The 15374-nt window shown below is 41.5% G+C and overlaps 1 protein-coding gene across 1 annotated transcript; it reads right to left on the minus strand.

Annotated features, from left to right (window-relative positions):
- Window positions 1-1397: 1397 nt before the first annotated feature.
- Window positions 1398-13378, minus strand: LOC112263798 (zinc transporter ZIP13). Its single transcript, XM_024440406.2, has 10 exons — window positions 13202-13378; window positions 11724-12071; window positions 10397-10510; window positions 8234-8367; window positions 5412-5534; window positions 5072-5161; window positions 4173-4223; window positions 3824-3956; window positions 3357-3456; window positions 1398-3206 (listed from the first exon to the last, which is right to left on the minus strand). Exons 2-10 carry the CDS (start codon window positions 12046-12048, stop codon window positions 3131-3133), a joined length of 1146 nt encoding a protein of 381 aa, XP_024296174.1. The 5' UTR covers window positions 12049-12071; window positions 13202-13378; the 3' UTR covers window positions 1398-3130.
- Between the last annotated feature and the right edge of the window lie 1996 nt (window positions 13379-15374).

Genomic DNA, 15374 nt, shown 5'->3' on the forward strand with positions numbered 1-15374 from the left:
ATGTTGTCTCATCTCTACAACTCCTGTACGGGCTCGGGAGAGACAAAGGTTGAAAGTCATGCGTCCTCCGATACACAACACAACCAAGCCGCACTGCTTCTTAACACAGCGCGCATCCAACCCGGAAGCCAGCCGCACCAATGTGTCGGAGGAAACACAGTGCACCTGGCAACCTTGGTTAATGCGCACTGCGCCCGGCCCGCCACAGGTGTCGCTGGTGCGCGATGAGACAAGGATATCACTACCGGCCAAGCCCTCACTCAACCAGGACGATGCTAGGCCAATTGTGCGGCGCCCCACAGACCTCCCGGTCGTGGACGGTTACGACAGAGCCTGGGCGCGAACCCAGTGTCTCTGGTGACTATGGGAGAATCTCAATTGCATCCTCTCTACTCGCCTCCTCTTCCACTGGAGGATGTCAGGGAGGGACCTCTGGCTTTCTCATCCAATGGGTTTACGAAGGCAAAGCGAAAGCGTGCAGAGTATTCAATTGAGATTCTCCCAATGCGTGCCTGACTACCTCAGGAGGTGGTCAGGAAGATCTGATCACAACCAGATCACAGTGCGTCTTTTAATCATCTCCACCTGTCCAAAGGTGTGGGCACAATCAGAATGTGGACAACATCAGGATAAATGGTGCGAGTTAGAACCAGGTATAAACAGAGCTTCAGTATCTTATCTCACAGGAAGGCTCCCACAGACAGTAGGCTTCTCACAGGACTAAGGAAGGTAATCTGCAAGGGAGTCATTATGGCAACGGGCTCTTGTCAAGAGTGAACAATCAATACCCCCCTCTGGCTCCAATTACATTTTAAGCCCGGACTCTTTGCTGCAGAACATGTGCTTACAGAAAACATTTATGTTTAGTGTGGAATTTTATTGTTTTGATTGCATAACATATTGATGCATAATCTCCATAGCTTTCACTTAGTGTAACTTGTGCGCATGCAACTACCAAGAGTAAATACAGTGCAATTAGAAAGTATTCACACTGACTTTTTCCACATTTTGTAACATTCTAAATTAAACATTTATTAAGTTGAGGTTTTGGGTTACTGATGTACACACACAATACCCCATAATGTGAAAGTGGAATAAAAAAATCTTTACAAATGAAAAGCTGAAATGTCTTGACTCAATAATTATTCAATGCTTTTATGGCAAGCCTAAATAAGTTCAGGAGTAAACATGTGCTTAACAAGTCAAATAAATTGCACGGACTCTGCGCAATAATACAGTGGGGGGGGCAGACATTACATATCCCTTTGAGCATGATGCAGTTAACGCTTTGGATGGTGTATTATTATACCCAGTCACGACAAAGATTCAGGTGCCAGTCCCAATTCAGTTGCAAGAGAGGAAGGAAACCGCTCAGGGATTTCACCATGGGGCTAATGGCGATTTTAAAATAGAGTTTAATGGAGGATGGAACAACATTGTACTTTAGTTACTCCACAATACTGACAAGACTGAAAAGACAACAAATATTTCAAGGGCACTGAAGTAATACTGAAAAAAATGTGGCAAAGAAATGAACTTTTTGTCCTGAATACAAAGCATTATGTTTGGGTCCAACAACAGTGTAGCACTTCTTATTCTCAACATGATTGCATCATGTTGTGCGCTTGTCATCAGCAAGGAATACGTTGTTTAGGTTAAAAATAAACTAAATAGAGCTAAGCACAGACAAAATCCTAGAAGAAAACTCGGTTCCATCAGCTTCCCAACACTGGGAGAGAAATTCACCTTCCAGCAGGACAATTACCTTAAACACAAGACCAAATATATACGAGTTGCTTACCAAGATGTCATTGACTGCTCCCAAGTGGCCTAGTTTCATTTGACTTAAATCTAATTGAAAATGGCTGTCTAGCAATGATCAACAACCAAATTTAATTTCTTTAATAAAATGGGCAACTATAGTACAATCCAGGTGTGCAAAGCTCTTAGACTTACCCAGAAAAGCAGCTGTAATCGCTGCCAAAGGTGTTTAACAGACTCAGGGGGTTGGATACTTAACTAATCAAGACTGATTTTCCAATATTTTTTTTATTTTTTTTAAACTGACGTGAGTATTGTAGATTGCTGATTTAAAAAAATGTTTTCAATCCCACTTTGTAAAAAACATGAAAGTCAAGGGGTGTGAATACTTTCTGAAAGGACTATATAGTAAAATCAAGACCACACAAAAATATTTTGTATAATATTATTATAACATTTCTAAATCATATTTTCCTGAAATTAAGCTCTCATAATTAAGGAGTTTCAAATATATCTGTCTGAGTGTCTCTTAACAAATTAGCATTGTATGCAATTGAAAAATACATGCTCTTTTTGCTTGAATATACATCAATGTAACAGATTAACCCTACAGAAAACGCAATGGTGCGTGATGGAAGTCACAACAGAATTTGACAAAAACATTGCACCATGTTACTATCTGAAATAATTCAATAAATACTAGGCAGTACAAGCAGATACAGAAACCAATAAGACACAATAAATATAAATTAGCCTGAAAGAAACAAATAGAAAGCAGCACATGAGCATACAATTTGAAGAATGTAAGGAAATGTGTACGCATTTTAGTATGGTAAAGCCATGTGAGATTAAGTTTGTACAGTATGCATGAGCTGCTCATATGTGTCTGATATGACCTGTTTGAGTATGTGCATGTGTGCAATAAAACAGGATGAGACTGAGTGTCTGCCCATTATGGTCTGATGCTCTCAGATAGTCCAGTCACTTCCATGAAAGCTTCAATAAGCTTTCTTTAGCTCTCTTGCCATTTCAAAATGTCTGTCTCTGTCTGGGTTTGGCACAGTGTCCACACAGACAGTCAGAGATCAGCAGACAAGGTGGACGCGGTTGGTCTAGAGTCCTGATTGAAAAAGCAGATATCATGATTCAAGGTGCCGTTCTGATTGTCAGATCGCTTCCATGTTGATGGCCATGCTGATAGGATGTTTTGGCACTAGGTGGAGTATATAAAAAAGTTCCATATAATAAAAAGGGCAACTGAATGCAATCTGAGGACTTAACTTTATAGAAAGGGGGATTGCGTCCCAGTCCAGTGAATGTTGGTGATGTTTTCAATTATATTTTGGTAAAGCAGGCTTGTCTTTTGAGCTCAATCCACTACGGCAGACAAGACGGCCATGACGGCAATGCCACAGCACAGGAGCAGGATCTGCAACAGGGAGTGTCTGGAAAAAAATAAGAAACATGTTTTTGCTTCAGTGTCTGCCCATTCATTTTCATATTAGCTTAACACTTTTTCCCCCGCTGCATATTTAGTCTCTTAGTGGGTATTTGCATTGTGGTCAGTGGCTGTCCAGACTGACCAGTGTACATACCCGAGGCTGGTCTCCTCCAGGAGGTCAGGCACCACGTTGACCAGGGCTATGTACAGGAAGCCTCCCGAGGAGAATGGTAAGATCCACGCTGTTGCATTTTCTACACAGGATGAAGTGGAATGAAAGGTTTGGCTTAATAGTTAAACAAAGCTTTTCATGCTGCTTGGCTGCCAATGCACTGAAGACTATGGTTCCTTGATAGCCTATACCAAGGGTGTGGACAGTTCTCGACATGGAGCTCACCGGAGCAGAATACCAGCACTTAATGGTCTACTGCTTTAGCTCCTGCACCGCTTATAGAATATTCAATCAAAAGTATTGTGGATCTCTTGCACCTAAATATAAACAGTACCGGCACCCAAAATAAATACTGTTCCTTATTTCAGTCCAAGTCAAGCACCTGGTGTGGAGCTGTAGTTTCAGTGCTCTGCTGCTGTTTTGTATATGGAGGATGCTAGGTGGCTCACCTGTGCCTCTGGGAGACTGGGCACACAGGGCAAAACAGGCCCCCAGCACCCCTCCCAGGGCTGTGGATAGCTGCATGCGGGCAGCACTCCAGCGGTCAAACCCTGCACGCAGCAGGATGGCAAAGTCACCCACCTAGAGATGAGCAAACATCATGTAAGCAATGTGTCACAGATTCACATATAAGCAATGCGTCACAGAGCCCATTTATGTAAGAAAAGAAAAGATGGGGATATCAACTAGAACTGAATCAATTCATGACTCAAAAAAGTCATAATTAGCTTTCATTGCATGAAGTATGTTACAAATAAAATAGGTCACATCCCCTAAAAATAGCAAGTTTGAACTTACTTCATGGGGGATTTCATGGAGCAGGATGGCAAAGGTGGTGAGACACCCAACCTGTCAGGAAATACATAGAACATGTCTCTGATCAGGCTCTGCAAAATATATACGTACAAGACATGTTTCCGATCCTATACTAAAACTCTGATAACGACTCTTGTACTACATTACAGTGTGTATACATGACAATGTTTGTTTCATGCATCCAACTGGGCTTCTACTTTGATAAACACCATCATGCCTGCATATAGAAATATGAGTGCAGATGGAAACCAAAATAAGTGGGATGCCCATGTGTGTGAGCGATGTAGAGACATCTAGCTAGTTTACTTCCTCTCTGGCAAACTCTCCCTTTGGCTCATGCTGTTAGCCTTATGCCTCTCCAGCTGGACTTTCTCACCCACAACCGTGGGAAATGTAATCATTATCATACTTCAGAAAATAGCGAGGTAGAATTCAATGTTCTGAAATAATGACAATACCGTACTTTGTATCAAAATCATAGAATTGTGTTGTTGAAACTAGTCTCTTAAGCAGGGGTGCAGTATCACGCTCATAGTGGACTGAGCTGAGAATAGTGAATGTTATGGCTAAGTGAGCGCTGATACAGCTATCTACAAGTCTGCCAAGGGGGTTGGGTCCTCTGCCAATCATGGGCACGAGCCTCAAATGCCAAAACAACCACCTTTCATAACATACTGTAGTCTGTAATAAGTCTGCTCTAAGTTGAAGTATTGTATGCATTGTTCATGACCACTGTGCATTTTGTTGAAATGCTTGCATTGAAATTAGTAACTGCTATTAGGTTTAATTAGCATTTATTAAAAACCCACACATGGGGACTATTTAGTATATAGCACCTGGACAGACTTCATTGCAGATATTTGTGCAGCAGACTAACTCACCTTCCTGCTGACCAGGAAGCTCCCTGCCACAGCCAGGCCATGGGTGAAGTTGTCAATGCAGTTAGCCAGCAGGTTCAGGTACCCACTCGTCTGCCAGATAGAGACACAGAACCAAGTCTATACAGGATCCCACAGCTGACTCACACTGAAGTCATATACACAAAGCAAAAGGGGTTACTTAGTACAAAGGATTTCAGTTTGGTGGCTCTGGGGATTTCAGTTTGGTGGCTCTTAAGCAAATGGACATTTCCAGATTGTTCTCCCTTTTGTCATTTACATATGGCTTGTTAAAATGAACAATATCCCATCAGGCAAACTTTACCCATTTGATCCAACTTACCTTTATTTTCTTTGGCACTTGCTGCAAGCTGCTTTTTGTCTTGCAGGGCGAGCTCCACGTATCAGAATGGTGCCCATTGATGTGGGACAACACCTCACTACTGGAGTCTGAGCTATGGGAAGTCTGAGGAGAAGGGGTGACAAAAAAAAAAAAACAGGTATTATCCCAATCAGCAGGAAATTCTAAAGCATGCAAAGGTTTACATAGTACACTACACCTATACATTCCATTGAATCAACCTACACTACTGTGTTTCTTCTATGTCAACCATAGCTTCTCTCCTCCAACCATGGACTGCACATTACAGCCTAAAATTCCTGTCGCAGTCATCACATCTTCCACTGAATTTGCGTGCTTTTAACAAAAAACAAATTAATTCTACCCCAGGACATTCTCCTTTCCAGAGCAGGGCCGACTTCCTGGTCCCTTCCTCGTTTAAAGCCATTTACAGTACAGCGGCATTTAATAGTCAAATTGAGGCAAATAGCCTGCTGTATTCTAAATGTGGCTGGGAAATGTTAAATATCTTCTCAAATATCAATCTGTCCCCTAATGTGTGAGTGGGCTGGGTAATTCATTGGAGAGTGGGAGTTTGACACCAAGTGAGATCGTGATTCATGACCTATGTCTCTGAATTGAATAGTAACGGCATCTTGATACCAACATCGAAACATGCTTGATAAGACTCCATTTGTGGAATGAGCACTGATCTACCCCGAATCTCACTATCCACCCCTGAACACACTCCTCTGGCCTCTCTGAAGTAGATGTAGCAGCTGCTTCCTCCCCATCTCTATAAATAGCTACAATGAATGAGACCAGACATGGATGCCAATCTTCCTCCTCCTGAGCAAAAGAGAAGGAAGAGGAAAGTGGTACACACACACACACAACTTTTGCGAGATGTATGGGGCACAAGGATAAGAAACAAATACCTGCAATTAAATTAAGGATTATCTTTTGAATAACAGAACATTTTAGCATATGGGATCACAAATGCAGTATGATTAAAAGTGCTGGTTTTTATCCTTACCTTTCCATCAGCAAGTTAGAGCTGACTATATCAGTGGAATAAAATGGATAAAAGGAACCCTACAGACATTAAGGCCTTCAAAAGCCTGCAGTTGTGTACCTCTGTTTTACATACTCCACAAGAAGCTCTCCCATTTCCACAGAGCAGAGAACATCTCAACTCACTCAATGCACCACCAAAAATCACTCCATACCGCAAAACATCAAAAGAATCCCGAAGCTAATACTCTGCACTAATACCCACTCCAAATCCCATATGAAAAAGGGTCTCACTGGTATTAGAGAAATGGAGGAGAGATAGAATACAGCTTTGATCCCAAGCGTGTCTAGCAGATAGACTCAGGGCTATGGCACAATGGGTCCCTGCTTGTGGAGATAGGGGATCGATAAGGTTGCATCAGTCACCATGTTTCAATCCAGATTAAAGTTAGAGTGAAAAATAAATAAATCACGACAGCTGGGATGGAAAAAGTGTCGGTACAATTTCATAATTGTCAACAGACAATTTGCTTGTTCGACATGGTGGGAATCTTGTGTCTGTAAAATTAATTATGCGACAAATTGGTGGAAACTATTTATTGCGCAATTGTTGATAGCATTACCATCATGTCGAGGTCAATTTGAAGGCAAGTCGATGCTATGATGTGTGGTCCTAACTTGAAAAAGCTTGCCCAGTTTATTAGGCTTCAGATGAAAGAAGTTATGATGAACTTCACAGGGTGGTGCACAGTCATGAGCTCGATGCTCCTTTCCAATAAATAGTGAGGATCTTATTATGTATGCTAGTGACATGATTTGTGCTTAGCTGCCAATTAACGAATAAAAATGATCTTATCCATCCAATCCTATAACCTAACCTGTCCACGTCATCAGCAAGCTGTTGTCTATAGAGAATATGCCAAAACTTGATTGGGCACGTTTGCCATTTATCGCAACAGTTTGTGTGAAAAATCAAATCGATAGAGTGGAAAATGCAATGGAAACACATTGACCTTGTGTTTTTTAGTCGGTACATGACAAACTTTAGCACCAAGTGGTTTCTATGTACACTGCATCACAGCCTTTTTATCCACAACACACCCATTTGATAGAAACAAACCTCTGGTGGGAAAATGTGCATATATTTTTTAAATGCATATTTTATAATATTCACATTCAAATCTGTAGAAAATTGGATTAGTTTGACTCAGATTTCTTATTTTCCATTTGGACTCCAACTCCACTTATAAAGTTATAAATAAGACAATTCTGGGAGATTCCCATTTAGGACATAGTGTCATCACAGCACTGTTTAATCACTACCTTAAAGCGGCTTAAATTCAGAAGTTGATTGTTGAAGTCAAAATGCTAATGATTCATCACTGAAGAGTGGAATAAAAACTGATTGTGGTTTCTTCAGCTATAACACCATCAATCAAGATGATCTAATGTGCCTGGGTTTAAGTCAGAGTTATCCACTGAAGACCAGCTCAGATCAAACAGAAAGCCCTAGATGGAGCCAACTGATCCACTAGCCACCCCACTGCGTGGAAGAGCAGTGTCACTGTGGTACCAGTGAAGGGATTAAAGAGCACTGGTGCACTGGACACACCTGAATAAATATGTGAGGGTTCCAGCATATGAGATGAGGTGTGTAATTAGATGCATGACCTTAACCTTCTTTGCAAAGACCTGCCCACTATTTCTTTAAATAATTTGGGGCTATTAAAGAGTTGTATCCGGTGCATTGACTTGACTCTGTTGCACTTTTCATGTAGACATGGACAATAAAACAGCATTGAACTACTCACAGGGACATGCTGGCTGTTACCAATGGAGTCCTCCTGACTGTTCTCATCTGGGAACATCTTCTCCAGGAGAAGGAAGGACAGCATGCCCATGATAACCCACAGGCCCTGGGTCCTGTAGTGGAGCTGGCTCTCGTCTGAAAACAGGGAGGATGGAAGAGACATACAGTGTGAGATAGGCTCTATTTTAACAGGGATGACAAACTAATTGGAAAACTTTCTCTAGGATTGTATGGAGACCCCCTTTCACATGGACCAGTGGAATGCAGGCATGGCTTAGGGTTGCTCATCACCACCGAGGACTTCATAGAAGTCAGCAAAGCATTTTAAAGTGTATTTCTACATGACAACCAGAGGACCTCAGATCTGGGAAACTTAATCCTGGGCCACATCCAGTTGTCAAACATTGCAGATAGAAATGCCATGAATAGAGCATACATCAGTGTTTCCCAATGCCAGTACCCAATGCAAACACACCTTATTCATCTCATTGAGCGTTTGATGATTAGTTCAGTTAAATCAGGTGTGCTTTTATTTTTTTTAAATACTGGAGGACTGGGTACTGGAGTTTGGAAACACTGCAATACTTGACAGAGAAGCATGTGTATACATAGAAATATATTTCTATGTGAATGTTCCAAAATGTTGCGTCCTTCTGAACACATCCCTGGTAATCCTAAATTAAAATCAACAAAAAAGTAGTGTTGGTCACATGTTTTATGAGCTGAAATAAAAAGACCCCAGAAATGTTATTTCTCTAATGTTGTGCACAAATTAGTTTACATCCCTGTTAGTGAGCATTTCTCCTTTGCCAAAATGATCCATCCATCTGATAGGTGTGGCATCTCAAAAAGCTGATTAAACAGCATGATCCTTCCAGGAAGGGTAGCCTAGTGGTTAGAGCGTTGGACTAGTAACCTCACACCCGGCCTCTTGACCCTGCGGGATCGTCCGAGACCAGCCAACGGACTAAACTGTGGTTTTGCACAAATGTAGAATTTCTACAGAAACCGTCTCAGGGAAGCTCATCTGCATGCTCGTCGTCCTCACAAAGGTCTTGACCCGAGTGCAGTTCGGCGTCATAACCAACTTCAATGGGCAAATGCTCACCTTCAGTGCCCCATGGTAGCATTGGGTTTTGGTATGGGCAGGGATGAACTACGGACTAACACAACTGCATTTTAATCAATGGCCATTTAAATGCACAGAGATGCTGTGAAGAGATCCTGAGGCCCATTATCGTGCCATTCATCAGCTGTCATCACCTCACGTTTCGGCATGATAATGCACAGCCCCATGTTGCAAGGATCTATAAACGGTTCCTGGAAGCTGAAAACGTCCCCGTTCTTCCATGGCCTGCATACTCCCCAGACATGTCACTCTTTGAGCATGTCAGGGATGCTCTGGATCGACGTGTACAACAGTGTTTCAGTTCCGGCCAATATCCAGTAACTTCGCACAGACATTGAAGAGCAGTGTGACAACATTCCATAGGCCACAAGCAACAGCCTGATCAACTCTATGTGAAGGAGATGTGTCGATCTGTATGAGGTAAATGGTTAGTATCACACCAGATACTAACTGCTTTTCTGACTCATTCCCTCAACTTTTTTTTTTTAAAGGTAGCTGTGACCAATAACTGCATATCTGTATTCCCAGGCATGTGAAATCCATATATTTTATTTAACCTTTAATTAGGCTCTAATGAAATTATTTCAGTGGACTGATTTCCATATATGAACTAACTCAGTACAATCTTTGAAAGTGTTACATTTATATTTTTGTTCAGTGTATATGTTTTCACTGAAACTGCTTATATATTTGACAAATCGTTAATACTGAAGAGAATATCTGCACTTCCAATGTTAACTTATTAGAAAAAATAAATGTAGTATACTGGGAATGTTAGCTGTCATTCCCTCTCTGTCAGTTTGAAAAGTGTCAATCAATTGTTTTCGCAAACAGACTCTTTACAATAGTGCTGACATGTCAGATAAGTGATATGCAAGCCTAAGGACACAGGCATTCCACTGGTCTGTGTGAAGGGTCAGAAGAGGTATACTGGTGGGGGGAAATAAGCACAGGCAATTTGAATGAGGATGTCTCCAGGAGGGATAAAGGGGATAGAAAGAACAGGAGGGTGCCTGAGAGAGAAGGTTGACCCACCTGGGCTGCAGGAGTGGGAATGTGCCCAAGCCTCCGGGAGCAAGTGGAGGAACACGTCACCCAAGAGACCACCAATGGCAAAGCTCAGAAGCTGCTTTAGCTTCCGACAGCCAGCTGGAAACACACGGAGAGTAACAAGAGAGAAAGAGATGGCAATTATGAAAAGTGTAGTTGAGGTAGGCTGTATCATCCATGATACACAAAAATGCTGGTTCTTCCCTGTTTGAGCTAAAACATTTACAGGCTTCATTGAAATAAATCTGCAAAATAAGTGATTTTCTATTTCTAGCTTTAAAATTAAGAGCCATTACATGTTTGTCTATTTAAAAAAGGTTTATCTTTGCATGAAGTATGACTGACAATTAAAGAAATAGGCCTACTGGGTAATTTCTCAATTTATGGGCTCGATTTTTTTTAAACTTCTGAATGAACAGCTTCAGAGGATGCAACTGCCATTGCTATTGTATTACAATATGGCATTAGTGATCTGACTTTCTCCTTAACAATACTAATAAGCACAAAGGACCAGGACAGGCAAAGCCAGTGGCCTTCAGTGTTAATTGTGTTTTCTGAGAGGTGTTGAAATGCAATACATAGTGGCCTAGTTTCTCTTCTTTGAGAGTGAAGAATACAGCATGGAAATGAGGACACACCCAATTCAGCACCATTCACATTGACACATGTATCCATTATCCAACAAGGCTTATGACAGTGATACCTTTAGAATGACTTTCTCTGGTCATTTAAAAAAAAAAGTTAAACAAACTGCAGGATTTGTGTGAGCCAAAAGCATAATCCCAATGGTGCAAAGGAATCATTGACATTTGACCAAAATGTTACAGTTGAACACTTTATGCACATAAATAGTACTGGTATCTCACATGGTTAAATACTCAAGGCAACAATAAAAATCAGCAACGCAGCTTTGGAGGTAGTGACTGTGGCCTCTATATATTCTACTTGAAGGCTGTGTTTAAAAGGGTGTGGTCAGGCAGAGTTCAGAAGCACATTGTTCAGCTCATAAGCAGCAGTTTCCTCAGAGAAAAATAGAGGTGCCATTGCTCCACATTTAAATGGCTCTTCAGAAAAAACAGTGCAGAACTGTATTTTATGATAAATTATGCCCAGCTCACAAGGGCCCCTTGATGATGTGAGGCATTTGCCTCTTCTGCTTAATGGTAAGTCCGTCACTGTAGGCTACCTCAGGATGTCTAATTACGGGTGTGGTGATCAAGGCATAACCAGTGTGGCTCATTTTCAGATGAAAGTAGGCCTGCATTAGTCTGGCTAACAGCAAGGTTACATATCAGTTTAGGTCACAACTTACCCGCTGTCTCGAGGGCCGCTCCTGCCTCAATAGGAATAACAAGAAGGGGGAAAATTCCAGTGAGGCCTACAGCAACAGACCCAACCAGAGAGCAGAGCCAGACATCGGCACGTTCACTTGCAAAGAAGTCAGCTAAGGCCTGGAAGCCTAAGAACTCATCTGGAAGCCCTGGGCCTGATCCAGCAGCTGTGGCTGTGGCATGAGCCATGGCTGCCTGGGACATCATCTTCCCACTGGACGCCCCTCTGGAGGAGATGACCAGCAGGGCAGCACCAGTGAACAGTGCAGCCAACGCCCAGCTGGGCCTACCACCTCTTGATTTCATCCGTCCCTCGTTCCAGAGAGCACCTGCAACCAACAAGGACAATGTTGCAAGATGGAGAGGTCATCATATAACGTAGATAGGCCTACATGCATTCTTAACTCAACATAGATGCTTTCTCAAATAAATTGAATGCACATTCACTGCCAAATAGTTTGTATAGACATGTTTGGCTAAAGTTGCGATATTGTGTGTGACCAGTAACAGGTGATGACTGTAAAAATGGACAGGACAAAATAAATCCCTTGGTAGGGTAGTCATTCCACCAAAACAGATGGAAAAAGTGCTTAGGTCTGCTTAGGTCTGCTAATGTCTAAGAAAACGTGTCTAAGAGGACCTATTACACAGCATCATGACTTGAACTAAACCAAATAACTATGGTTGACGTTTAATTCAGAAAAGTATTATATTAACTTTACATGGTTGTGTATGATAATGCCCGCGAGCCCCTTGGCCTGCGGTACCCCATCTACACGTCAGCGCGCCTGCGTCGCATTTTGAATGTGTTCTTCAGAGCGCTGTTCACGGTCGACGAAAATCACAAATATAAGGGAGAAAGACAACACTAAAAAGTTGGAGGCTATGTGAAGAATTCGCAAACATGGCTTGCAGGAACGAGTAAAATGCTGTTTACGTCAACGATAGATATAGGATGCTGATGATATGCGGTTGTGTGATGCCAGACAGCTCGCGCAGTAAAAGTTGAGACGACATAGCACAAGCGAGTGTTGCACACGTTCCGGAAAGGCCCAAACATTAACATTTTGATGAATTGTAACAAAGTAACAAGTTGTGGGCCAGCTAACGTTAATTACAATGTAACACATCTCACTCACTGTAGCAACAGCTGTATCTGCTACGTTAGATATGCATCGAATGCATTTATTTAGCTAGCTAGGTGACTTGTTTTTACTTAATAAAGGTTACTGTTTATTTGGCAACCAGTTGCTATTTAATTCGCTCTGCTACTTGGAAAGTTCTGGTCGTGACGCCCAAATGGCTGTCTATAAACAAACTCAGCTAGCACGCTTAACTAGCCAAGCCTAACGTTTGCATTTCAAACCTTAAGTTGAAGTCAGTTAGTTTGGATTGCTAAAATCACGCAATCAACTTACAAGAAAAAGTTAATAAGTAATGTGATATTAATATATTTTACCCTGTTGTGATTCCTGAAGTTCTTCCACCAGTGTGTCCCTGCCATCCAGCTCAGTGAGGTAGGCTAGCGCTGCTGTTCCACTCTCCAGCTGATTCCGCAGCTAACTTTCCTGCCACGGCTTCCCCTTTTCCAGAGGAGCCACGTCACCGGAAGTGTATTTTTATTCCTGACAGGAGGGATGCCAAAATGTAGTTTAGGCACTTATGTTTGCGATGGAGGTTTCTGGGGTCTATTCATTACGGAAACGGTTTACCGTTTAAGAACCAAACAGAGCAAACGGGGAGCACCTTCCTGGATTTGTCCAATATAAACTCCTTTGCGTTTTCCGTTTAGAGTGAACGGTTGCTGTTGCCAAACGCTTTGCAACAGAATCGGTGTAATGGCTACACCCCAGGTTTGACATTAGCCTGCAGTGCTGTAGGCTTATGTCCAGTAATAATGCCTCTGTTTCATGTGAATGTTTGTATCAGTCATGTATTTATACAGTTGTGGAAAGAGTACTTAAATTACATTTCACTATTGTAGAAGTAAAATGAATGACTTGAAAAATACTCCAAAAAAGTATAAGTACTCAGTGACAGTAACGAGAGTATATTTGTAATTAGTTACTTTACACCTTACACCAAATAGTTGCCTATAAGGACATCCGCAATATAAAATCGAAAGATAATTTGTATTTATTTATGTTGTTAAACCTTTATTTAACTAGGCAAGTCAGTTAAGAACAAATTCTTCTTTACAATGACGGCCTACCCCAGCCAAACCCAGACGACGTTGGGCCAATTGTGCGCGCCCTATGGGACTCCCAATCACGACCGGATGTGATACAGCCTGGATTTGAACCAGGGACTGTAGTGACCTCTTGCACTGAGATGCAGTGCCTTAGACCGCAGCACTACTCTTTTATTCTATTATATGGTGAAAAATGAAATGTCATTAAACATTTAATTGTTTTAATGACGTAGACAAATTTTTTAAGGGGTAGATAATTCCACCAGGGCAATAACATGTTAAGGTTGATTAAGAAATCATCGTGAATATGATTATACATCCATATTGTGCTTTCAAAATCGGAGAGCTTATTTAAATGCAGCCAAATGGGACAGGAACTGTGCCTTCAGGGCAAAAAGGCACCCTCTGTGCCAAAAAGTTTTCAAGGCGTGTGTTGTTGTATTCACACTGTACCAGTGACCTGGAAGGTGATGGATGGTGAAGTAAATATTGGGGACCCAGGCGTTATGATTCATGATGCAGTTAACGCCATGATCTATGGAATACAAATTGACTCCTGACAAAAATGTCATGCGGCCTACACTGTATCATCATGCCTTTCTAGTTCGACCAGCAGATGGTGCATTTGACAGTTACAGTACAGAAGTTTCTAGATATTCTAAGGTATGGCACTCAGTAATCTCGTCCACCAGACGGCTCTCTCTCTCTCTTGAGCCTGGGAATGAGGGTGAATTTCCATAAATACTCTGTTGATTCAGACGATTTCCTCTGTAATGATAACTCTTCCGTAAGTTTATTTGTGAGATCCATACTGATTGACACACCAATGGAAGTGTGTGTGCGTGCGTGTGTATGTGTGCACACACGTTTGTGTGTGATTCTGCGCCTCTCTTCTTTGACCAATAGGTGCTGCTGTGAACCTGACTCTGGTCACGCCAGAGAAAGCCATCAAACTACCTGCCAGTGACTTCTTTAGACAGCACCTGTGCAAGGATGGGTGAGTAGTGCTCAGAGACCTCTTTCAAATGCCTGCCTGAGTGTGTGATAAGAATAAAACATTGTATCAAGAAAAATTATGACATTAATCTATAACACTGTTTCTACTCTTTTATTCTATTTTTTTTTAATGATGCAGACACATTTTTTAAGGGGGTAGATTAGCTTTAATATTGCAGATAGATTGTAGCTTCCATCAATGTAATTGTCTGCATCATTTCCAATTCCCCATATTTTGGGGGTAAATATAATGTATATTAAAAATTCTTACATGTTTTAATTTATTTCCAAAATTAACAAATAACATGCGTAATAATGTTGTCAGTTCATATGAAGGATTGTTACCTATAACCAGGATTGAAATGACAAACATTTCATTTTTGGCAAGTAATTATTATTTTGGCAAACAATTATTGTGATTCCTCCTGTATTGTCCCTAACATCA

Source organism: Oncorhynchus tshawytscha, linkage group LG12 (genome assembly GCF_018296145.1).
Source record: "Oncorhynchus tshawytscha isolate Ot180627B linkage group LG12, Otsh_v2.0, whole genome shotgun sequence".
Taxonomy (NCBI): domain Eukaryota; kingdom Metazoa; phylum Chordata; class Actinopteri; order Salmoniformes; family Salmonidae; genus Oncorhynchus; species Oncorhynchus tshawytscha.

What these genes read in the sequence shown, in the direction of transcription:
- LOC112263798 (XM_024440406.2), bottom strand. Translation starts at nt 12,048, where the DNA reads ATGAAATCAAGAGGTGGTAGGCCCAGCTGGGCGTTGGCTGCACTGTTC. An exon ending in GCTTCCTGGTCAGCAGGAAG is followed by an intron (nt 4,224 to 5,071) that starts GTGAGTTAGTCT and finishes ATTTCCTGACAG; the next exon opens with GTTGGGTGTCTCACCACCTT. An exon ending in CTGGAGGAGACCAGCCTCGG is followed by an intron (nt 3,207 to 3,356) that starts GTATGTACACTG and finishes ATTTTTTTCCAG; the next exon opens with ACACTCCCTGTTGCAGATCC.